The sequence below is a fragment of the Tarenaya hassleriana genome, unplaced genomic scaffold, assembly GCF_000463585.1.
Source record: "Tarenaya hassleriana unplaced genomic scaffold, ASM46358v1 Cleome5, whole genome shotgun sequence".
NCBI classification, from domain to species: Eukaryota; Viridiplantae; Streptophyta; class Magnoliopsida; order Brassicales; family Cleomaceae; genus Tarenaya; species Tarenaya hassleriana.
In genome coordinates this window covers 4,567,920-4,592,688 of record NW_010967707.1, presented here as the reverse complement: position 1 = coordinate 4,592,688, position 24,769 = coordinate 4,567,920, and the positions used below count along the sequence as shown (strand labels likewise).

General features: G+C 37.9%; 4 protein-coding genes across 4 annotated transcripts; 3 read left to right on the top strand and 1 right to left on the bottom strand.

Moving 5' to 3' along the window:
* The first annotated feature begins 588 nt into the window (after positions 1-588).
* On the top strand, positions 589-5,377 carry LOC104826935 (glucomannan 4-beta-mannosyltransferase 9-like). The gene is made up of 8 exons (XM_010559910.2): positions 589-1,344; positions 1,436-1,534; positions 1,723-1,975; positions 3,684-3,794; positions 3,918-4,054; positions 4,175-4,288; positions 4,419-4,813; positions 4,925-5,377. The coding sequence occupies exons 1-8, from the start codon at positions 1,036-1,038 to the stop codon at positions 5,085-5,087; spliced, it is 1,581 nt and encodes a 526-aa protein (XP_010558212.1). The 5' UTR covers positions 589-1,035; the 3' UTR covers positions 5,088-5,377.
* Positions 5,378-7,553: 2,176 nt separating this feature from the next.
* LOC104826934 (serine/threonine-protein kinase CTR1-like) lies at positions 7,554-14,108 on the top strand. The gene is made up of 16 exons (XM_010559909.1): positions 7,554-8,338; positions 9,315-9,616; positions 9,717-9,858; positions 10,107-10,210; positions 10,365-10,570; positions 11,182-11,472; positions 11,652-11,692; positions 11,945-12,013; positions 12,107-12,207; positions 12,341-12,425; positions 12,578-12,676; positions 12,880-12,948; positions 13,026-13,157; positions 13,248-13,342; positions 13,434-13,668; positions 13,814-14,108. Exons 1-15 carry the CDS (start codon positions 7,709-7,711, stop codon positions 13,531-13,533), a joined length of 2,466 nt encoding a protein of 821 aa, XP_010558211.1. The 5' UTR covers positions 7,554-7,708; the 3' UTR covers positions 13,534-13,668; positions 13,814-14,108.
* Positions 14,109-16,114: 2,006 nt separating this feature from the next.
* Positions 16,115-18,757, top strand: LOC104826933 (heat stress transcription factor A-3-like). The gene is made up of 2 exons (XM_010559908.2): positions 16,115-17,036; positions 17,604-18,757. Exons 1-2 carry the CDS (start codon positions 16,644-16,646, stop codon positions 18,600-18,602), a joined length of 1,392 nt encoding a protein of 463 aa, XP_010558210.1. The 5' UTR covers positions 16,115-16,643; the 3' UTR covers positions 18,603-18,757.
* A 2,057-nt stretch (positions 18,758-20,814) lies between these two features.
* Positions 20,815-23,888, bottom strand: LOC104826932 (trihelix transcription factor PTL-like). The gene is made up of 2 exons (XM_010559907.2): positions 23,313-23,888; positions 20,815-22,315 (listed from the first exon to the last, which is right to left on the bottom strand). Exons 1-2 carry the CDS (start codon positions 23,783-23,785, stop codon positions 21,073-21,075), a joined length of 1,716 nt encoding a protein of 571 aa, XP_010558209.1. The 5' UTR covers positions 23,786-23,888; the 3' UTR covers positions 20,815-21,072.
* Between the last annotated feature and the right edge of the window lie 881 nt (positions 23,889-24,769).

The following is a 24,769-nucleotide window of genomic DNA, read 5'->3' as shown; positions in this document are numbered from 1 at the left end:
ATTAGTTCGTTTTTTAAATATTTAATTTTATGGTTTTGTCTTAGATTAACTTTATGGTTTCATAATTCTACAAAACTTTTCATTTGCCCGTGTTGCTTTTAATTATCATGAACGACGTATAGAAATAGAACGTTGATAAATATATTATATTATCGTTTTATACCAATTAGATTTAAAAAATATTTTAAGGATTGTGTATTTTAAACAAAATTAATTTTTTTCTTTTGTTAGCAGTTGTCATATTATAATCGGTATTATTATTATTATTATTACTACTACTAAAGAAGATGTACCGCTTGGTCAAACAATAAAAACGAACGCTGGCCGTGTTTAAAAAATGATTATAAAATTTAATATTAATAATTATTACAACGGAAGGTGGCACAATCTGCGTGGCCTTGGGCAGCCCCTAAATAAAACAATAATAACAAATTGCAAATATTAACTCCTGCCTTTGTGAGAAAATAAAATTAAACTATATTTTTTTTATATTATCATAATACATATTTTATTTTTAAAAATAATTTGTCTAATACAGGAAAGGCTTTATATGAGGCATTTCTCTGTCTCTCTCTCACTTCATTTTTTTCTGTTCCCTTTCTCTTTCGCCTTTTCTTTCTTCCCTTCAAAACATCTTCTCCCTCCTGAGTTCTTCCTCTGTCACCAAACCCACCATAACCCAAAACAAGAAAACAAAAAGAACAAAGATTTCGTTCTTTGTTTGATTTCCAGACAATCTGGGATTCGACATAAGACAGGATTTATGTAAAAAAAACAGTCCTGTCTTTTTTTTCTGGGTAATTTTGGTTCGAATCGCGAAAAGGGTCATTCTCGTTCTCGTTCCTTTTTTGTGTAGCCGTAGGTTCTGCAGAAACCACGAGCTACATACATTGCTGCAAGAAAATTTGTCTGCCACTCGCATTTCCTCTTGCGTGTCTCCCAAGAAAATCCCTGACAACGCATTCCGATCTTGGGTTCTTGTTCTTCGTCTTCCTCCACTGTTTCGCCGGAATAAGTTCTGAGAACTCGTTAGAGATGGATCAGGTTTATTCCGGGTCGGTGTACAGAGACGGCATTACTGCGCAGGTCTCGATGCTTTGGGATCAGATGAGGACTCCATTGGTCGCTCCATTGCTGAGACTCGCGGTTTATGTGTGTTTGGCGATGTCTGTGATGCTCTTCGTCGAGAGGGTTTACATGGGAATCGTCATATCTCTCCTGAAGCTCTTCGGCCGTAAACCAGAGAAGCGTTACAAATGGGAGCCGATGAAGGACGACATCGAGCTCGGAGACTCGGCTTATCCTGTGGTTCTTGTCCAAATCCCAATGTATAATGAACGAGAGGTGAACACGAAAAAGACAAAAAGTTCTTTTTTTTCGTTCGCGGTTAATGCAAAAGCTTGATGTCAGGATCTCTGTGTTTTGGTTAACGTAGGTTTATCAGCTCTCGATCGGTGCTGCTTGCGGGCTCTCATGGCCGTCCGATCGGATCATCATTCAAGTTCTCGACGATTCCACTGATCCAACAATCAAAGTAGGCTCCTTTCTTCTTCCTCTCATGAACCCAGACACCCAATTGGGATTCCGTCAAGATTCGATTCCACGAGCTCCAAGATTTGGAATTCTACCAAATCTAAGACATGGGTTTTACAAAAGATTAAGTTTTGCGAGGTGGGTTGTACCTAAAACCTCGGATTGATGGGTAAAACGTACGTATCGCAGGATCTGGTGGAGATGGAGTGTCAGAGATGGGCAAGCAAAGGGGTGAACATAAAGTACGAGGTGAGGGACAACAGGAAAGGGTACAAGGCAGGGGCTTTGAAGGAAGGGATGAAGAAGAGCTACGTAAAGAGCTGCGATTACGTCGCGATCTTCGACGCAGATTTCCAACCAGAACCCGATTTCCTGTGGAGAACCATACCTTTCCTCGTCCACAACCCCAGTCTCGCCCTCGTTCAAGCTCGTTGGAAGTTCGGTAATTTCCCTATCTCTACACTTATTCATATTATAATCTCTCTCTAATTGGTTCAATTTGTTTGTCTGATTGATATATGGAGAAAAAAAATATAAAGCGTAACGTGCAAATATTATTACCTAATGTATGATTTGTTAATGTGCATAATTACAAACCAAAACTCTAGATTAAAATTACGGTTATAGATCATTCAATCGGATAAATTTTCCCAAATTCTAATAGTTTTCTCTGACAATCACAAGTCATGATTGATACTTTTTTCTTGTGCTAATCACAACATAAAAGAAGTTAATGTTATTAGATTAGCATTGAATATACATATATACACGCACGTATATATATATAATGTGTAGTATTTTACAAGGTACTTTTAATGATTTTCTTTGAAGAATGATTGTATTTTCTTGATCATATAGAGGAGATTGCGACCCTTTAATAAATGATTAATGTATAATGTCCGAAATTACACACGAAAGAAAAAGAAAAACATAGACAGAAGAAGCTATTTACAAGAACTGTCGGTGGGTTTATGGGGTGACGTCAGGTGGAGCCCACCTCCCGAATCTTAAAGCGGGCTTGTCCTCTTGCGTCCAAGCTTCACTCTGTGTTTGTTTGTCTTTAAAACGTCTAACTACTCTCATAATTGGAACTCTGCCCGTATAATATTATATTAATACTTTTTATCTATAAATATTATAATGTTTATGTTGAATAATATAAAGGTCAACAATTTTCCACATCAGTTATACTTCTAGAAGAGGTAAGCGGGGTATAACGATTTATTTTCTTTTTTTTTTCACGACGATTTATTTTCTTTTCATATCATATATATATTGTTATTTTCTAAAAATAGCACAGTTTTCCTCCCTTTGACCGCCATTCAGTGATCACTTCCGCCAGGAAAAGCTGCACGTAATTGAAAACCACAATGATAATAATAAATTAGAAAACCTGTATGCAACAGTATACGTATATCTATAATTTATAATAGAAAGGATAGGAGAATATATAATATATTTTCCAATATGTGTGTCTGGCAAATGTCGCACATATCGGGAAGAGAGAGAGAGGGGTTTGATTGTCTTTTAGGAATAAAGATAGGGGTAGATTTGTCTTTTTGTTGTGAGAGGTTCCACGTGTACAGTGTATACTCCCTAGCATATGCATGTGCATGTCTTTAATAATGGACCTCGTGCTTCTATTGTCTCTGTCACCTCCCCCTCATAGCACTCACTTTTCTTCATAGCACATATACGATATATATATATATATATATGTTTCTTTAGAAATATTTTAAAATTTATTTTCTGTATGATTAGATCAATAATGGACACATTTTTAATTGATTTATAACCGAAAAACTACAAAATAAGAGTTTTTCTTTGGTGATCCGACATGTAAATCTTTGGATTGATCGGATCTAGTTGAGCTGAGTAGTTGGAGTTTGATATCATATTTATGAAATGGAAATTCCATAATACAAATTTCGTCAAGTGTTGGAAACATTCTAACTTACAATACTATTTAAAATATATTTTTTATGCAGATAGAATTTATCATGCACTAAATTTAATAATAAAAATATTGGCATGAATTTAACTAAATAATTATAATTAAGTAAAACAAATTCAAATGAATTGGGTTGTATAAATATATTAACCTTTCTGTATTGAATTAAATGCCAATTGATATACTTTTTATTTTGCAGTGAATTCGGACGAATGCTTGATGACACGAATGCAAGAGATATCTTTGGATTACCATTTCACAGTCGAGCAAGAAGTTGGATCATCTACTTATGCATTCTTTGGATTCAACGGTAATACATATATATTCATGAAACGCCGATATTTTTATTTGACGAGTGTGTGTATAAATATTTTGGGTCCAAATGAACGCTTATAAACATTTGGGGCAAATGTGGGAAAATGTAAAAATGCAGGGACTGCGGGGGTATGGAGAATATCAGCACTAAACGAAGCAGGAGGGTGGAAGGACAGAACAACAGTGGAAGACATGGACTTGGCTGTTCGAGCAAGCCTCAAGGGGTGGAAGTTCTTGTACCTTGGCTCTTTAAAGGTATCACTTGTATATATATATATATATATATATATATATATATATATAATATGTTTATACGTATGTATATATATATGTGTGTATATACTTATATTGATTAATGTGTATATATATATATAGGTAAAGAATGAGTTGCCAAGCACGTTTAAGGCGTATAGGTACCAACAGCACAGGTGGTCTTGTGGGCCTGCCAATCTATTCAGGAAAATGCTCTTCGAAATTATCACCAACAAGGTATTATCTATTATACACTCCATATATAAACCCTCCGGTTCGGTTAAGAAAAGTCGAAACCGGACAGATCCCGGTTCTTGGTTTCCGGTTAACCATAAAGCTTATAATTTCCATGTATGTGTGTGCGCAGAATGTGAGTGTATGGAAGAAAGTGCATGTGATATACAGTTTCTTCGTGGTGAGAAAGATAGTGGCACACATAGTGACGTTTATATTCTACTGCGTGGTATTGCCGGCGACGGTTCTGGTGCCGGAGGTCACCGTTCCCAAATGGGGAGCTGTATATATTCCTTCCATCATCACCCTCCTCAACGCCATCGGCACTCCCAGGTCGCTGCATCTCCTGGTGTTCTGGATCATGTTCGAGAACGTCATGTCTCTGCACAGAACCAAGGCGACGTTCATTGGATTACTCGAAGCCGGCAGAGTTAACGAGTGGATCGTCACCGAGAAACTCGGAGACGCCCTTAAATCCAAAGTCAAGTCTCCTCATCCTAAGAAACCTCGCTTCAGATTCGGGGAAAGGTACGTACATTTCTATATATACACATATATGTACTTGTTGTTCTTAATTATATATATATATATATATATATATATACATACACGCTTGTTTTTTGTTGTTGTTGTGGGCAGGATCCATGTACTGGAAGTTGGGGTGGGGATGTATCTGTTCATTGTGGGATGCTGTGATGTGATGTTAGGGAAGAACCGCTACTATCTCTACTTATTCGGACAATCCTTTGCTTTCTTCGTCATGGGCTTTGGCCTTGTCGGAACCTTCGTCCCTCACAGTTGATGGCAAATGCAGGAGTTTTAAAAAGAATGAAATGATGCTCCATCATACGATACTTTCTTTCCTCTTTTTGTTGATTTCTCGTTTTGAATTTTTTTTTTTTGGTGTGTGTGTGAATAGAGAGGATGTGATATGTTACATGTGGATGAAAGGGTATAACAGGAAAGAGGAGAGAATTTTTGAAGGGAGTTGAATTAGAACCCTCTGACTGACTCAGAGGGTTTTACATTGCTAGATACGAGTAACGAAGAACACATTTCTGTTGGGTTTGGTTTGATTTTTTTTTTAATCAATCTCTGTATCATTGTTGCTTTTGAATGAAAAAAAACGACGATTCACAAATCCCATAAGTCTTGACACTAATTGATATATATATATATATAAATTTCAAAATCATAGTTTTAGATTTGGTGAGATGTTCATTCTCTGGTACGCGGTGTAGCGGATGATGCGTGCTCCGTCATTGGCGATATCTTATTGGGCCGGATTTTGAATTGGGCCCAATATAGAATACATAATCTTTCACTATTTTGTAAGCCCAAAATTAAGCGTTGGGTTAAAAAATTAAAATGGTTCACGCTCATTTCCGAAACAATGTAGTAAGAGGTTTTGTTTTTAATGGAAGGACATACCAATACTAAAAATATTAATTCTAAAATAATTTTTTTTATTGTATTATGATTTTTAGACTTAATTAATTTAGTTTTAAAAAATCATAACCATTTTTTACATTAGATGGGATTTGATGCAATTTAATTATATTCGATTATATATAAAACACTACATGCAATATGTAATATGAAATAGGAAATCAATTGAGTTATTTTTTTTGGGGTAATTTAACATAATATTAAACTACTGAAATGATTGGTGAGTATATTCTATAATACACGTTTTGAGTGATGTTTTATAAGAAATGTTGTATATAACGTAATCAAACTATTGAAATTTGATGTTTTTTTTTTTTTTGATTATGTGATTGTCCCGGTGGGGTTCGAACCTGGGACGTGGAGAAGCACTTTGTGCTCCCACGCCACCAGACCACCACGGCGGGACATATTTGATGTTGGTATGGAAATTGGACCATATTCCATTCAATTTCGACATCAAACTTTATTTATAAAATCATATAACAATGACCAAACCAATACCCCACAATGGTTCAGCTGTTTTTGGAATGAAAGGGAACAAACGGAGAGAGAGATAGAAGATGAGGGAGTGGGTGTGCATACATGCAAATTAGGGGTGGACGTTTCGGAAAACGGTTTGGGTTCGGGACGAGAATTGATCGGTTTGGTTCTTTCGGTTTTACAAAAATAGGTACCAATCGGTTTTTATATTGTATTTGATTCGGTTCGGTTTCGGTATCGGTTCGGTTCTATTCCGGATTTTATTAAAAAAAGTATAGATTTCCTTTAAAAATATTCGGTTTTTCGGGATTCTTAAAGTTCAATTCGGTTCTTTAAAAATGGTACCGTTCGTGAATTAAAAACGGTTTAGAATCATCAAAAATACCGTTTTTTCGGTTCGGTTCGGTTCTTCAAAAGCCTGGCCCTAATGCAAATGGAGAGTTAAAAAAAAAGTGGACGGAGGTGTAATACAGACGCGGGGAGAGGCGCGTGAGGAATGTGGAGAGCCCATCCAGATACAGACTCTTGGACCGAAATAGAAAAAGAGCCCGTTCCCTCTCACTTTCCCTGCCCTAATTATTTTTCCCCTGATTAAACCCAACAATGAACAAAATTAAAGGAAAAATTAATTTGAAAAAATTGTATATATTACACTAATTTTTAAAATTTTTATTTTAATAATATAGCATTCGAATTTCCAATATAAACCCGTAAAATAATAAAATAAAATATTACAATTTTGTACTACCAAAACCTTTTTACAATAATTGACGGTGGGGATTATTGTTCAATCAAACCCTAACCTAAACAAGAAAGATCAAAGCTTTTAACCAAATCCAAATTATAAAATAATAGCAGTATTTGAATAGATTTTTTTTTTCAAATTTTCCTAAACATTAACTTTGAAAATTTTAAAAATAAAAAATTAATGTTTTTTAAATTTTTACTAGTTTTGTATACCACATTAATTTATAGGCATTTTTTGGCTTCACTCGAATACTTGATATAATGTGATTATGCTTGTTCACATGTCCATCGGCTCGGATACAAAATGTTTATATTTTTTGTTCAATAAGTTAAAGTTTAAACACGAAATAATTGTGACTTAAATTTAATATAATTTTCTGATGGATTTTTTCTATATTTTATTTTTATAATGAACAATAACAATTGCCAGATAATATTTTCCCCAATATACAAATCTCCGTTATTCACAACAATCTGATTTTTGTAATTGTATAAAGTTTTCTTTTCTTTCATTTTAAAATTTTACAAGGCGTGCAAAAATAAATAAATAATATGATGTAAAAGTTTCCTTAGTAGGGGAAACGTAGGAGGAATGTGACGCATTTATTACGATTCTCACATCAACAGGAAACGGCTCAGAGAGAGAGAGACAGAGATCGGTGAACTTCTTCAGCAATGGCGGGTTCTAGGGTTTGTGAGGTTTTATGATCATACTGAGTCTCATCTGAATCGGAATCTTCCTCAGAAATGTCCGGCAGAAGATCCAATTACACTTTGCTCAGCCAATTTCCCGACGACCCGGTCTCCATCTCCGTCACCGGAGCTCCACCTCCGCACTATGACTCCTTATCGAGCGATAACAGGAGCGCGACCACCAACAACAGCGGAAACAACAGCAAAACCAAGGCGGATAGAGCTGGATTCGATTGGGATCCCAATGGCGGTGATCACAGATCGAGTGCCCAGACGAATCGGGTTGTGAATCTTTATTCTTCGTCTCTCGGCTTACAGAGGCAATCTAGCGGGAGCAGCTTCGGAGAGAGCTCCTTGTCCGGTGATTACTATATGCCCACGCTTTTGTCTAACGAGATCGATTCGTTTGGATATGCCCAAGATGACGCTTTTAGGCTCGGTTTCGCCGGCGGTGGAGGAGATTTGAGGGTAAAGATGGCGGCGGAGTCCAACGGAGGTTCATCTTCAGGGAAGAGCTGGGCGCAGCAGACGGAGGAGAGCTACCAGCTGCAATTGGCATTGGCTCTGCGGCTTTCATCGGAGGCCACTTGCGCCGACGATCCGAACTTTCTCGATCCGGTGCCGGATGAGTCTGCTGTTCGGACTTCGCCTAGTTCAGCTGTAACTGTCTCTCATCGCTTCTGGGTAGGGTGTTAATTGCTTCATTTCTTTCCTGTTTTAGGTCATTCGTGTTTTGCTGAATGCATGCGGGAGATTATGCTATAGTTGGTAAAGAACTAATGTAGAGGATTTATTGAACAGTTGAACTTGCTCTATGGATATGGATATGGTCATGTTCGTTTAGGGCTTTTAATGTTAGATCCCTTAAACCAAGTCCCGTAATTTGGAGAGGTATAGAGCACCAAGAGGCACCAAGAGTCAGGGAAATTTCCGGGTTAAGTTAATATCGCTTGAGTGCCAGATTATGCGATGCTTTAGCAGTTATCAAACGCTTATAGGAGAAGAATCACTACCACGATCTTTCTGCTGTAGAGTTGCTCTATGTTTTTATTCGATTTGCGTGTGCATATAAATATTTCTAGGCTCAACATGCAGAAGTTCGTCTTTTTATTTAGCAAACAAACCGTAAATTCCAATTGTGTAAAACGAATAATTCGTAGTGAGAATCAGGTTTCTTTTTCCCATTTGTTGCATATTAGCCTATTACCATATTAGTTTCCTTAGAAGTGGTGTCATACACTTTGTGGAAAAAAATCTTACATTGATTTGAGATGCGTTGCTTGCTATGGATGGATCACTATGTTCTGAAACACATAGCCATTTGTGTTGGGATTATGTCTATATTGCTGGGAACATTTAATGTAGTGCTCAATAGGAAGGTTGTGAGTGAATCTCTGCGAGAGCTGTGAAATCAAATGGCTTATCATAATGGTAAAAAGACTTAGCTATTTTGGTGTATAAGCTAATGGTAACTGTGTTGAAAACATCCAACTGATCCTGTGTTCCTCGAACAGTGGGTGACGGGGAAAAAATTAGAAAAATTGCACGTCTTTCCAGTTGAGTCTGAGAGTTAAGAAGATTGAATAAAAATCGTAAATAAAGTGTGAGATGTATTTGTTTTATGCATTTTGACATCTGATTCTCCTGCCTATTGCATCAGGTCAATGGCTGTCTATCATACTTTGACAAAGTTCCTGATGGATTTTATACGATTCATGGACTGGATCCATATATTTGGACCTTGTGCATTGATCTACATGAGAGTGGTCGTATTCCTTCAATTGAATCACTAAGGTCTGTGGAGTCCGGTGACGACTCTTTACTTGAAGTGATCTTAGTTGATCGGCGTAGTGATCCAAGCTTCAAGGAACTGCACAATAGAGCTCACAACATATCTTGTAGCTGCATAACCACAAAAGAGGTTGTCGATCAGCTGGCAAAGCTTGTCTGCAATCGCATGGGGTTTGTACTCTCTGACGTCTCATAGTTTATCATAACTAGTTTTTTATTCTTTTTCTTTCCATTTTAATTTCTTTGTTATCTTAATTTCTTCCTTTTTCAGGGGTCCAGGTCCCACAGGAGAAGAGGAATTGGTTCCCATATGGAGAGACTGCATTGATGGTCTAAAAGAATGCTTTAAACTGGTGGTTCCCTTAGGTAGCCTCTCTGTGGGCCTCTGCAGACATCGAGCTTTACTCTTCAAAGTGAGGTCCCAACTTTGATGCTACTGCCATGATGTTTAAGGCATTCATTTTAAGTGAACATTGAATTCAATGTCTTCGTTAGTCTGTGTGGATGATAGTTACAAAACCTTCACGTCTTTGAAGAAAATCATAAGAGATTAGTGTTTATTGTCCAGAGAAGAAGTTATTTGTAATTATAATTGTTAGTTCCCTTTTTATGTAGTGGAATGTAAACAGAGTGTGCTATGCTTACCATGCGATGCATGCAGGTGTTGGCTGACACAATTGATTTACCCTGTCGAATTGCAAAGGGCTGCAAATATTGTAAAAGAGACGATGCTGCATCATGTCTTGTCCGATTTGGGCTTGATAGGTATGGTTACAAGTGATTCCTATGGTGCCTTGCCATCTTATCTATTTACATGTGTTTTGCCCTGTTACAACATGTTCTCATTCCTCGAATCAAACACCCAAATATTTTGTTACAACAAAAGTTTGTTGACACCCTCTAAATCCATTGATTCCAGGGAATATCTGGTTGACTTAGTAGGGAAACCAGGTCAACTATGGGAGCCAGACTCCTTGCTAAATGGCCCCTCATCCATTTCAATTTCTTCACCATTGCGATTTCCACGACCAAGGCCAGTTGAACCTGTCGTTGATTTCAGGTCTCTGGCCAAACAGTATTTTGCAGACAGCCAGTCGCTTAATATTGTTTTTGATCCTGCTTCAGGTACTTCCAACCGTAGTGACATTGGTTGCTTAACCGCATGCTGCATTGCTGCTTATGTAGTATTTTTTTCCATGATGTTCGTTCTTACAACACTAAAGTTGACCTGGTTGAACTGCTTTGAACATAATAATTCTGGCGCAGATATGCTATTTAAGGCATTTACTGGAGAGAGACAGCTTTCTCGATGATTGAACAAAACCTGTGCACATTCACCATGAATGGTTGCTTGTGCAGAAAAATTTCATGTCAATATACGAGGATACTCTTTTTGATGATAATATCACGTACATGCAACTCGTTTCTACTCATACTACAAGATTATGTTGAAACTTTACTTCTCTATATGCTCATTCGCATGCGAGGGTTCATAATTTGAACGAATACGTCAAAGCATCAGTAGGATCCGTTCTAGGGGTTTTTAGCTGCATGTGGTTAAATTACAATATAACAGTCACGATATGTTTGTTAGGCATTGGAATTGGATGTTATATCTTCTGAGACGCATGCTTCTCGGCTGTTTGCTCCAAAACTGTGTCATTCCTTTATGTTACTTGTATTGTCATTTATGAGGCTTGTCTTCCTGATTTTTATTTCTGGTTTTATTGTCACAGATGATCTAGGATTTCCAATGTATCATAGACAACATGATAATATCGGTGGAGAGCAGAATGACCTTGCACAATTGCCCGAAAATATTGGTGGTTCTTTGCTGCTCAGCGCTAATGACCCTCCGCAGAACAATATGCGTGCACCAAATCAAGTACAAGCAGCAGTGTCTTCAATTAATGTGCCACCAGTCTGTCAGTCTGTTCCTTCTAGGCAAAACAGGGAACTTGGACTTGATGTTGATGACTTGGACATCCCATGGAGTGATCTTGTTTTAAAAGAGAGAATTGGATCAGGTATTATCGAGATATTGGATGCTGAACTTCCACATTGAATAAAAACTCTGATTTTGTTATCAAGAAAGAAGGAACAATACATCTGCTGTCCACGTTGGAAAATATTTTCTTATCGGGGGTTTTTGGATTGTCTTTAGTCTATGTCTTGGTCATTTATGTTTCCTCTGTTGTGCTTTCAGGTTCCTTTGGCACTGTCCACCGTGCTGAGTGGCATGGCTCGGTAAGAATATACTTTATGTGCTTGTGACATACCTTATATGCTTGTTTATATGGAGCGACTTGTTAAATTCTTTCCCCACCTCTATAAGCCTGGTTACTTATTTTGGGGTTGGTCGCTGTGTTTGTTGAAACAGGGAAATCATTTGATATGCTCATTGAGCCATAAGTTTGTATATGTGTGTGTGTGTATATATATATATTAATGCTAGAAAATTTCAGAAATTGATGATTGCTATATGATTACCATTTACAGGATGTTGCTGTGAAGATTCTCATGGAGCAAGACTTTCATGCTGAGCGCGTCAATGAGTTCTTGAGAGAGGTCCACAACTGAAAATTTCTCTCTCCCTTCCCCTCTCTCTCTCTTTTGGTGTTGTGATAACCTCCATAATCTTGATTTCTATTTACATGGTAGGTTGCAATAATGAAACGCCTCCGGCATCCTAACATTGTTCTCTTCATGGGTGCTGTCACTCAACCTCCAAACTTGTCCATAGTGACAGAATATCTGTCAAGGTTCCTGATTGTCATCCTTTATGTGCTTGTTGTCTAGTTTCCTTGGCATGCACTTGATTTTGAAGTTGATTTTGAGTTACACTATTGCTAATGGAATTGCAACATTTTCCTTTATGCCCATTCTAAATTACAGGGGCAGTTTGTATAGGCTGTTGCATAAAAGTGGGGGAAGAGAGCAATTGGACGAGAGACGTCGGTTGAGTATGGCATATGATGTTGTATGTCTTGTCTTTCTTTGCCCAAGTTGGATATGCAAATGTTTAGGAGGGTGAAAAGAAATTTATTCCTTTGTGAACTTTGCCGATTTCTTTTTTGTCCACAAGTGGCTAAATTGTGAATATAAACCTTTTCTCTTCCTCTCTTTTGGCAGGCTAAAGGGATGAATTATCTCCATAATCGCAACCCTCCCATCGTGCATAGAGATCTAAAATCACCGAATCTGTTGGTTGACAAGAAATTCACCGTCAAGGTTTGATCTTAATTTTTTTAACATCATATTTTCAGCTGTCTTGCTTTTACCATAACGTCTCTTGTGAGCCGTACTCGTGAAAATATTTATATTAACACTGAATTAGATAATTTTGAGGACACTATGAACAAATTAATCTGATGCGGCTTAACCTGAATCTGAGGTGGATTTGGATCTGCTCTCGATTTGTCTGGGAATCTCAGGTCTGTGATTTTGGTCTCTCACGCTTAAAGGCAAACACATTTCTTTCGTCAAAGTCAGCTGCAGGAACTGTAAGTTCAATTTTTTTTCCTTCGTATTTTCAAAAGTAGACAAGTTGAACTACTTAACTCTGATGGTTTAACTTCAGCCCGAGTGGATGGCACCTGAAGTTCTACGTGACGAGCCGTCTAATGAAAAGTCAGATGTGTATAGCTTTGGAATCATTTTGTGGGAGCTTGCCACAATGCAACAGCCATGGAGTAATTTAAATCCAGCTCAGGTCCTCTCCTTCACCGTAGAAAATCTAAGATATTTCATTCCGTCTTTTTGTCTCGTGGCAGACCTTAAGGTTTTTGTCCTGGCTCCATAGGTTGTGGCCGCTGTTGGATTCAAAGGCAAAAGGCTCGAGATTCCACGCAATCTGAACCCACAGGTTGCAGCCATAATCGAGGCTTGCTGGATAAAGTACATGTTCAAACTTCCTTTTTTTTTTTTTTTTTCCTTTTTAAAAAATTCCGGGCATCTTAGTCACGGGAATGCGTACATTACGTTGCAGTGAGCCATGGAAGAGACCGTCTTTCGCAACCATAATGGAGCTGCTAAGACCATTGATCAAATCGGCCGCACCTCAACAGGGGGGGCGTTCAGATATGTAGCTCTCTGGTTTCTCATAACCATATGATATGATGCACATACTACAATATATATACTACATCATCCATTCTTTTTCAAGATTTGCTGCCCTTACCCTCCTTGGAGCTGGACACGTTACAAGTTAGATCCGCCTTAAGGTAAAGTTCTTGTGCATATATTTCATTAATCCATTCCTATTATAAAATCTGAACCTTTCGATATATATATATATATATATATATATATATATATATATATATATCAAACTCATGAATCTAATGATACAAACGTAATTGGGTGCAGATTTGTCAATGTCTGTCATCACAGACAGCGGAATCGAAGGAACACAAAAGTATATTATGAGTAATGGAAAGACATCCCCACGGCCACGGGTAAATCCGTTTCGCTGTTGCTGCTGTATTTATTTACACTGTTAAAGCGTAAAAACCTATTTGCCCGCCCACGTATAATATCTCATACTATTTACCCAACTCCTTTTCTTTCTTTTTTTTTTTATTATTTTTTGTATGTACATTTAAACCGCTAAATCAGTACTTAAAAGGGACAAGAACAAAAAAAATTATTCCGATTTAATTAATTATCCATGAACGCCATACAAATTCGCAGTTCTGTCTAAATTTGAATCTGAATTAAGGTTTCGGTTGACGTAGTGAACCCAGCCGCAATTTGCTTTTTTAATTTCATATTTTTTGGGCAAATTGTGGTTTCGAGCTTAATGTGTTTTTTTTATTGCTTATTCGAGATTACAGATTTGGTATTATAAATTTGGGGAAAACAAATATTAACGTTGTTTATCTCATCCTATTCTTCACTGTCCAATTGTCATCAAGGATTCATCTTTGTAATGTAAATTATGTAATCGTCATTAAGGGCCCACAGATCTTCAAACATGGGCCCTACAAATCCAACTGCCGAGACCCATATTGTGGCCTCCCTCTCTTGCCTTCGCCCCCAAGCAAGTCTTTTGACCATTCCATTTCATTTAATGCTCAAAATCTCCGATTTCTTATTTGTTCTCATTCTCGATTTTCATTTTTTGGCCTCTTTTTTAAATTGGTAAAAAGCCCTAAAAATTCCTGAAATTGTATTTTGGAGTAATATTACTTCCTAAACTTGTAGAGGTGTCTATTAATTCCCAAACTTGCAAAATTGAACACGTTAAATCCTAAACTTGTTAAACGGTTCCATATTCGTCCATGGCGTTATTTGGTCAAAAAAACGAGTTGACGAATATGGAACCGTTTAACAAGTTCAGGATTTAACGTGTTCAATTTTGCAAGTTTGGGAATTAATAGCCACCTCTACAAGTTTAGGAATTAATATTATTCCAAAATACAAGTTCAAATTTTTGTAGGGTTTTTGTGAATAAAATATGAGTATCTTTTAATTTCTAAATTGTTTCTAAATTGTTTTAGAAAAAATTATATTAAAAAAAATATTTCTAAATTAAATATATTTTTTAATAGTTATGAATATATAATCAAACTGTGAAAACTAAAAATAAGATAATAAAATAATGTGGTAGAAGAAATGCACTTCAAACACATCACTATAATTCATTTATTTAAATAGATTATTCTAATAGTCCTAAATTAAGTTAAACCAATTGAATTAACAAAACATTTAATCAACGGTACGTTCTTATCCAAAAATCTGTTTATTTATTTATTTACTTTGTTTTTATTCATACAAAGTTTTTATTTAATTATTATTTACCTTGTTTTGTTTTGGCAAATTAGTGGTTCTCATTTCCGGGTCAATGCTAAATTGTACTCAAATAATTTTCTTCGTTCTTTCTACTCTTCCTAACGAGATTGAAAATCATATTTAATCTCATATAATTTCTACGATAAATGAATATTTACTCAAAAGAATAGTTGATAATTTTATTTTCATCCACAAACTGAGAAAAAAGAAATACAAGTGGAAAAAATATTCATTTGAATGTTGAGACTTTTTTTTGGCAATGTTATTAGTTTCTACTGGGAAAATATTTTTAAAAAATGCATATCTTAATTAAGCATATAAGTTTGGTAGTTTCACGTTATTTACCCTCTTTCATTTTTTCCAAAACTTTCTTACAGAAATTTAAATAATATATTAGTATAATTTCTTTGCTCATCAGATTAGTCCAAACATTAAATTACAAAAAAAAATTTAAAATTTTAAAATAATAAACATAATCAAAGGCAAAAAAGAACAATAAAAAAACCTAAAAATTCCTAAATTTATAATTTGGAGTAATATTAATTCCTAAACTTGAAGAGGTGCTAATTCTTATTTGGTAAAAAAGCGAGTTGACCGATCCGACGTGGTGCGTGACGTGGCGAGCCACGTCGGATCGGTCAACTCATTTTTTTGACCAAATAACGCTATGGACGAATATGGAACCGTTTAAGAAGTTCAGGATTTAACGTGTTCAATTTTGCAAGTTTGAAAATTAATAGGCACCTCTACAAGTTTAGGAATTTTCAAAATACAATTTCAGGAATTTTTAGGGTTTTTTCCCTTTAAAATTTGATTTATTTACGGTGTCTAATGTTAATCACAATTCACAAGTTTAGAACCATTTGAAACAACAGCCGACTAAATTCGATGCAACCCTCGATCGACTTGTACATGATTCACGTTGAAATAACAAAAAAAAAATGTAAAAAAAAAAAAACTTTGGAGTGATCCAACTACATTGCAGAGCAATGGCAAGCTCTGGAAAATATCCAGATCCATGTGGGCCCCACGTTTTCTTCCCCATAGCAATCTTCATCGTCGGAAAATTGTCAGACAACCCCACGAACGGATCCAGATTCAGAGGGAGACGTCAATCGGAGCTACCATGAAACTGCCTTCTATATGTCCGCCAATCTCACCTCCCTTGTCCGAATCCCAACTCCACGACGAAGAACAAGAAGATCGTCAACTATCCTTTGCCGGGATTTCTTCACCGCCCTCTCCCTCTCTAGATTTTTATCAAAAGTTAGTCGGTTATTCCCTCTTTATAAACCCTAATCGCCTGTTTCCCGTTTCCCCATTTCCAACCCCCTCCTTCCGTTTTTCCTCTTTGTCTCACTTTTTCTCTCCCCAGTCTGCGAATTCAGTCTTTTAACTGTTTCAGATGAACCCAGAAAAAGACAATCCTCCGAAACCCCCTCCGATATCGACCCAACCCGCTTCCGGGTCTCTTTACATCGAAACCGACATGGGCTTCTCCGCGTCTCCGCTATTTTCACCGCTCACTGGTCTCGAGGCGTTATCCGCCGGGATCTGCGGCGGAGGAGAGACAGAGATGCCGCAGCCGTTGGAGTGCTTGCAGGGGAATCCGATTCCGCCGTTTCTGTCGAAGACGTTCGATTTGGTGGACGACCCGAATCTCGACCCGGTTATCTCTTGGGGCCAAACCGGTTTGAGCTTCGTGGTGTGGGACCCGGTTGAGTTCGCGAGGGTCATCCTTCCTCGGAGTTTCAAACACAACAACTTCTCCAGCTTCGTCCGACAGCTTAACACTTACGTGGGTATCGCTGTAACGCCTGTTATAACTAACTCTGGTTCTTCTCTTTTCTCATGTAATTTCTTCCACATTTCTGGACCAAGTAGCTGTATATTCTGACAAAAAGATGCTCTAAACTGGGTTTTACACATCATCTGTAAGGATTTCTGATGCTGTATCTATGTATTCGAGTTTTGTTTTATGATTGATTGTTGTTTGCAAAGCTTCTGTGGAGAAGATGATGGGTTGATATCGTGAGATTACACTGTAAAGTTTGAATTGTTTCATATGAAGACAGACCTTTGTCTCTGACGTTTGTTACTTGCTCCTCACGACTCTGGTAATACTGGCGTGCTCTTCAGGTAGATCCTCTGAAACCAAAACCACACCTCTTTCCTTGATTCAACTCAATTCTCATTTCCCATTCTGGTTTCACTATCACGCAGATCTTCTTCATAGAGAAACTGGGTTTCTTCTTGAGATAAAACTAGGCAGCTTTTTGCTTTTGCTGGATTTGATCCTGATGTTATGTGGACTTACACCCTTTCTTGTTCGTTCTTGAGTTGTTTTGGGGTTGGATGTCTTCAGGGTTTCCGGAAGATCGATACTGACAGGTGGGAATTCGCCAACGAGGCTTTCCAGAGAGGAAAGTCCCATCTTCTGAAGAACATACATCGGCGAAGATCATCGCAATCTCAGCAGGCGAGCAGCAGCTGTTTCTTCGGGTCGCCTCCTGAGGTCCGGGCCGAGATCGAGAAGCTGAGAAAAGAACGAAAAACGTTGATAGCGGAAGTAGCAGAGCTTCAGCAGCAGCAGAGAGGGACAGCTCGGGACGTTGACTCGGTGAACGAAAGGCTTCAAGCCGCAGAGCAAAGGCAGAGGCAGATGCTCTCGTTCTTGGCCAAGCTCTTTCGAAACCCTAGTTTCTTGGAATGTCTCAGGAGCCACGGGGAAGGAAGAGCTTTCGGGCCATCGTCAAAGACTAGAAGGAAGTTCATCAAGCACCAACAACACCATCAAGGTTCTGATTTAGATTCTTCTCCAGCTGGAATTCAGACCCTGAAGCACAGAGCTGATGATTTCGGGAGCGTTGAAGTGACAACATTTCTAAGTACTGCAGAAGAAGGTATACCATTTCGAGTTGGAGACGTTCCATTAGCAGAACGGTTCTCCAGGCAAAGGGCTTCAAGCCCAGGAACCGAACAACAACAAGAACAATACCTCGATCCAAAAGGAAAGAACTCGATGAATCTGCCGAAAGAATCGATGAGTCCAGAGTGTTCTGCGTCTTTTCCATCTCCTGGATGGCTCGAAAGCATTGCCAAGCAAGAGGAGATATGGAGCATGGGTTTCGAGGCAAGTGTTTCTGCAATGGCGAGTTCCTGCAATACTGAACTATGGGGCGATATAATCAACTGTGACGGTCCAGAGCTCGGCCCTGTCACGACAACAGCAGGTGGGTTGTCTGATTTCTGCTGGGACCTTGGATCTGAACAACTGGCTGTAAGTGGTTCGGAGATTGGTCTCAGTTGGGCAACTGGCGGAAGCTCCTCGCTTGATGATGATGCTCTAACAAAAAAGGATTAATAATCTTTTAAGTGTTCTTCATTAGTTCCTCCCTGGTTTAGATAAACCCATGATTTATCGACTCAAGGATTGCGGTTCGATGAGCCGTAGATTATGATTTTAATATTTTTGTTTGTACATTTAAAGCGCCATTAGTCATAATCTCTTTGTCATTATTCACGATTAACCTAAGAAATAAATGATAATTACGAAAACAAACGTTTACATCTAAACCCTACTTGTAGCTGGTAATCAGACTCAAATCCTTAAAGAAAGGTGCTAATGAGTTTGAGTTTACAAAAGCATAGAGAGTTGTTTGATTTTATTAAAAACACACGTAAAATTAATACTAATATTTAAAATTTTATATAAATTAGTTCAAATAACTAAGATTAAATGTCAGTGGCTAGGAAGTAAAAATAATGTGTTTTTACTCAAAAGAAGGCAATATAATCAGCATGGCACGACGACGACGACGACGATGATGATGATGATGGCGATGATGATGATGATGATGATATGACGTAAGGGGTGACTCAATAGGGTGAGGATGGACTGTGGACCTTCTATGAACTGTGATGCTCGAGTCCCACGGTCCCACATGTCGACGACGACTTCCACTTACCTTTTTTTTCAAAGTTCACGTGCCTAATGCCGATTACCACAAAATGACATTTTTTTTTATAATCATGTCTTATAAATATTATCCCAAAGATATATCTTTTTTTAAAAAAATTTATGGATTATGCTTTCTTGTAATCTTTATGCCAAATGGCCTATAGGTTTCAAAACCACCCATCACACGTCTATATATATGTTAATGGACAAAAAAAATACACGAGTTGTTGATATATGATAAGTTTTTTAGGGCGAATATTAGAAAATCGAGTATTTGTATATAGTGATAAGGTGATGATAGAAAATTTGTGTATTTATATAACATATTTTTTTATAAAAAAAATTATGATTGTAAAGTAAAAGAGTAGAAAGAGATGACGGGAAGTGTGTGAGGGAGGAGGGAGCAGAGAGCAGAGTAGAGAGACAATGGCAGAGACTCAAAGTTATCAATAGAAAAAGATCCAGTTGTAAACTTCAGTTCTTCATCTCTCTCTCTCTCTCTAATCTCTATATATATACACACACACACTATACACAATGCCCATCGATTACATAATCATATACCAAATTTCAACCATTTTATTTAAAAAAACCAAACATGAATAGTCTTTTCGAAAGGACAAAAACTAAGAATATAAACGCAGAGATGTGACTATTTGATGAAATCTCTCTGTAGGAGGAGTGACGGTTCTTTCTTCGCGAAGCGAAAGCTTCTCAACCCTCTTTCCTTGCGTTCTTCTTCTGTATGAAATCAAAGAATTAAAAATTTTCGCAAAAAAAATATCAATAGAAAGTTAAATTATGTATAAAATCAAGAAGCAAAATCCAACAATGTTATATACAGCTCCACTGCCATATAGCCTTTCATTATATATATATATATATATGGCATGTGCTGTGTAGATATGTGGTACAAATTACGATATGTGGACCGTATAGCAAGTAACGATGTTATAATAATAAGTATGGAGATAAATAAAAAATCAATTTGATGCATGGAGGGGTATGTGTATAGGGAATAGGGACAAGGAAAGTGATCTCAGCTTAGGGGGGAAAAGGCAATTGGTTCTTTTCTCTGCGTTCCTCTGACGATGAAACACTGAACTCTCTCTCTCTCTCTCTCTCTCTCTCTTCACTCCTCTGTACGGATCTGCATACGTCTCTGTCTCCCGTATATGACCCCACATTTACGTCTCTCTATATGTGTATATCGTTGCATGTCTATACATACACTCACGTGTCTATGTATCATATGTGCTTATCTAACAAAAATGCAGTATTAAATATATGCATTGAAACACGAGCTTAGTCAAAGGAGTGAATTTTATAAGATAGCCATTTTCACAATTCGATCAGAATATATATATATATATATATCGCTTCTAGTTACGGCTGTGGTATACATATATATATTCGTTCATCGAAAAGGTTATATACATATTATAGATGATTTCCAAGGTATATATATATATATATATATGGTCGAACGCATATATTAAAGACCAAACTGTTATATATTTAATGGATGGATGCATGCATATAATGGACATATCTTCTAAAGAACGATATATATTACGTCCATGTGAATTCTTCTTCTTCTTCTTCAGACACACAATCCCATGCAATTAATTTGAAGCAGCTGAGGCGCTCACAAATCACATATATATACACACAAGCAGGGAATGAGATTAATAAGGAGGTTTACAAAATAGATAGGTGCACATAAATATAAATTATAACACATTGGTTAAACCCTACTTTTACCTCAACAGTTCTTCCTCAAGCATCGTAACCATCATCATGTATAGGTCAAGGATTTGATTGTATAACCGAAAGAATTGGTCAACCACGACTTCTTCTCCTCCTTAAAAACTTACTGATTCTCCCCTTTGCTTAGCTTCAAACCATAACTTTCCCACAAGTTCTGATCCCCATCTCCCATGAAGAACGGGAAGCACACATTGCTGGTGACTGGACCGCCATTGCCATGTTCATTCAACTGATGATGATGATGATGATCACTGGTTCTATTGTCGTTGTATCCATTTCCATGGCCGTTATACGTCGGATCTTCGTCAGTTCTCGGGAAATACACGCCACAGTTGGATGATTTCTCCTTCCTTTTCTTGTTAGTCTGCTTGTTTCCCTTCCTCACGATCCACTCCCACTTTTCCTTACACGTCAAGGCACTTCTTTGATCAAACCCTAAACGTGCCAACTTCGCCGATATTTCCTCCCACAGAAACTCGTCCGAACATCCGCCCGCCATCGCCTGTTGAAACTCCGATTCCATGCTCGTTCTCATCTCCATGAGCTTTGTGATCTCGGCCTCGATCCATCCCGTGTCGCCTTTCAGACATACATTGTTAGTCGTTTGATCGCTTCCATTCTCGTTCTGATTCTCACTGTGGTTCTGGATCGCGTTACCGTTAATCCTCTCGTCCGGAGATGAACACGCCGCCTTCCTAAGCGGCCTTCCCGTTAAACACTGCAAGGCCTCGATCAGGGCAATATCCCGAGCTTCCATCCTTTCCCTCTCCCTCGCCCAAAAGGAATGTTCTTTACCGATTCTCGCAGCCTCTAATCTCCTCCACTCTTCTTCTCTGATCATCCTTTGCTGCTCTTTATCTTCAATCGTCTTGGCTAACCTCTCGAGCCACGCCTCTTGCCTCTCTATCAACCTTTTCATCTGCAAATCGATGAATTCCTTGATCTTCGCCTTCCAGCCCCTCCTCTTTCTCCGAGTAGAGTGATTGCCATCATCATCAGAGGAAGAAGTGTCCAACTCCGATGAGTTATAGTTGTTAGATAGGCTGAGGCTATTATCGGTCAAGATCTTCTGGTGGAGAGGGTGAAGGCCATTGATCACCGCCCCGGGGTTATTACTATTCGGTGGATTTGCATTCACGTTGCCGATGAATTGCGTTTCGGGCAGAGAAACCGAGTGGTTGGTGTCGCCATAGAGAGCTTCGAGCTGCCGGAAAAACCTGTAGTGTTTGCCGTCTTGTCTCCCGGCTTTGCCCTCTTTGGTTTTCCGGTAGTATTTGTACAAATTCTCAAACTTCTCCCTGCATTTCTTCCCACTTCTATTGTAACCATGCTCCTCAGACATGATCCTACATTCAAAATAATCAAGAGAAGAAAAGGTTCAAGCCCAAAGATTTTGCGGCAACCATAGACTGGAAATTGACCATTCAGCTTGCCAAAACAAATTAATACGGAAACACACACACACACACACACACACATATATATATATATACATATATATCTGTGTATATTGAGTTTTGTCATAATGTAAGATGAAACAGCAGAGCCCACATATATAGCTGTTTCACTTGTTTGGGGATTTATTTCTATATGCATTGTTTTGTAACTTTCGGACCAAAATGTTTGAAAACTCACTTTGATTGAATTGATGGAATATTTCGATGCATACAAAAGAAAAGAAATACAAAATCTTCAGAACTGATCAGTAGATATGTAAGAAACTAAGTCAAAGGAGGAAGGTGTCTTAACTGAAACTCCCAAGGTGTCTGGTCATTCTCTTGACCAAGCAAAACGAGTACTAGAAAAATGGACCGACCCTTGTCTGCACTTTAATGTGTACATATATGTGCGTGTATATGTTTGTTTGTATGTGAAGTTATATATTGATCTGCTGAGAAAATATAACTTGAAATCGAGGAGCCGGGGCGTCGTTTTCTCGTTATTAATACCGAATAAAAGATGTTATTTTTGGGTTTTTTTGAAAGGTCTAATTTTTGTCAAGAAAATTTATGAAAGGTCAAATCTTTTCAAATCCGAAAGAAACACGCGAAAAGGGAAAGTGTTTATTATAGTAAAAATTTTGTTTAGTAAAAAAATCTCAGTAATTTCATTGAATTTTTTTTAGAAACTATTCAACCTCAAATACTGTTGAAAATAAGAAACAAACAGCTCATTCTACTCTTGAACACAATCGAAGGAAAGTTTGCTTATGAATCGAGACCCTTTTTCGTAAAAAAAACAAATTCCAGATTTTTTAAAAAAAAAATCTTGAAAATAAAACAAGAGAGAGAAAGATATTTGAAAATGTAGATAGAGAAGGGGGAATTAGGGTAAAAAATTAACCTAGAAACCTCATCCCAGAGAGGACCCTTTTGATTAGCTTCTTTGAACTTATGATCAAGGCGAGATCTGATCTCTAACAGCGTCAGAGTCTCTTGCCTCGGCCATCTCCCGCATCCTCCGCCGTCTCCGCCGTCAAGAAACCCACCAAACCCGCCACGGCTAACACCGCCGTTGCCGCTAGTACTAGCGAGAGTTGCATTAGCGTTAGCAGCGTTACTCGCTCCGGCCGAAGAGTCGATGAAAAGCCCATGTATGCCACGCGGCACGAAACCCATCTCCTGATCTCCGAACTGAAGCCGGTGGTGCTGATGATGCGGCCCGAGATTGAAGCCGAATAGCTCCGACGGAATCGTCGCGGCGGCGGAGGGGAAATGGGGTGACGGAGAAGATGACGTCAGCCTTCCTCCGCCGCCTTTCATGAGCTGCCGCAGCTCCGGTATACCGTAGTGAGGGTGGTGGTGGTGATCTTCCATCGATTTTGCGCTTGATTCAGCAGAGAGTACGGAAGTGAAGAAAACAAAGGAGAAAGGGAAAGGTTTAAGCTTTTTTGAGAGAGAGAGAGAGAGAGAGAGAGAGAGCGAGAGAGAGAGCGAGAGAGACGGATCATGTCGTCCACGAAAAAGGTCGAATTTAAGTTACGGCCTCTATGGTCCCATGGCTTTTTTTTTTCTCTTCCTTTTTTTTTTGTTGTTCTTGTGAGAGAGAGATATATTGATACGAATATTTGTACGTGCTTTTGTGTCGATGTGTATCTGTCTATATATATGTGTATTGATCTCCATTTCATTGGACTGAAGCTGGATTTATACGTATGTAAAGGTTGCCCAACTTGACATCAGCATTCCACGGAGTCAAATAGCATAATTACAGTGATTAATTGTAGTTATTTTTAATCGAAATTAATTTCGGGTATGAAATGATTATGCGAAAATTCCAAATCAATAACAAATTTTGAACAATTGACATACTCCTATAGTCCTATGTGGTGTATATAAATCTCTTGAATTATAATGAATTTAAAGATCAATTTAAAAAAAAAATAAACAAACGGAATTTATATGTTTTTATACAAATTTCACACTCTAAACCTTATGAAATCGAACAAATCCGATCTAAACATGGCTCAAATTGATTAGAGTTAACATAAGTTGGTGATTAGGGTTTAAATTTTTAATTGAGAAATAATGAGTTGGTAATAATGAGAAAAGAATTGTGAAAAACAATACAAATTTTTATTATATTCCCTACAATCCATGTCATTTTGAATATATGGCCGCTGCATTGATTACATTGTAATTGTTCTCTCAGAACCCTATGGTGGACTCCATACGGGTTTGTTACGATTTTATTGTGTCATGCTGACTTGACACGGCCAACGTCATGGACTTGACGGGCGTGGGACGCGCTCCTAGTCATGCTGACTTGACTAGGGCTTATGGCTACAAAGCGCTCGCGGG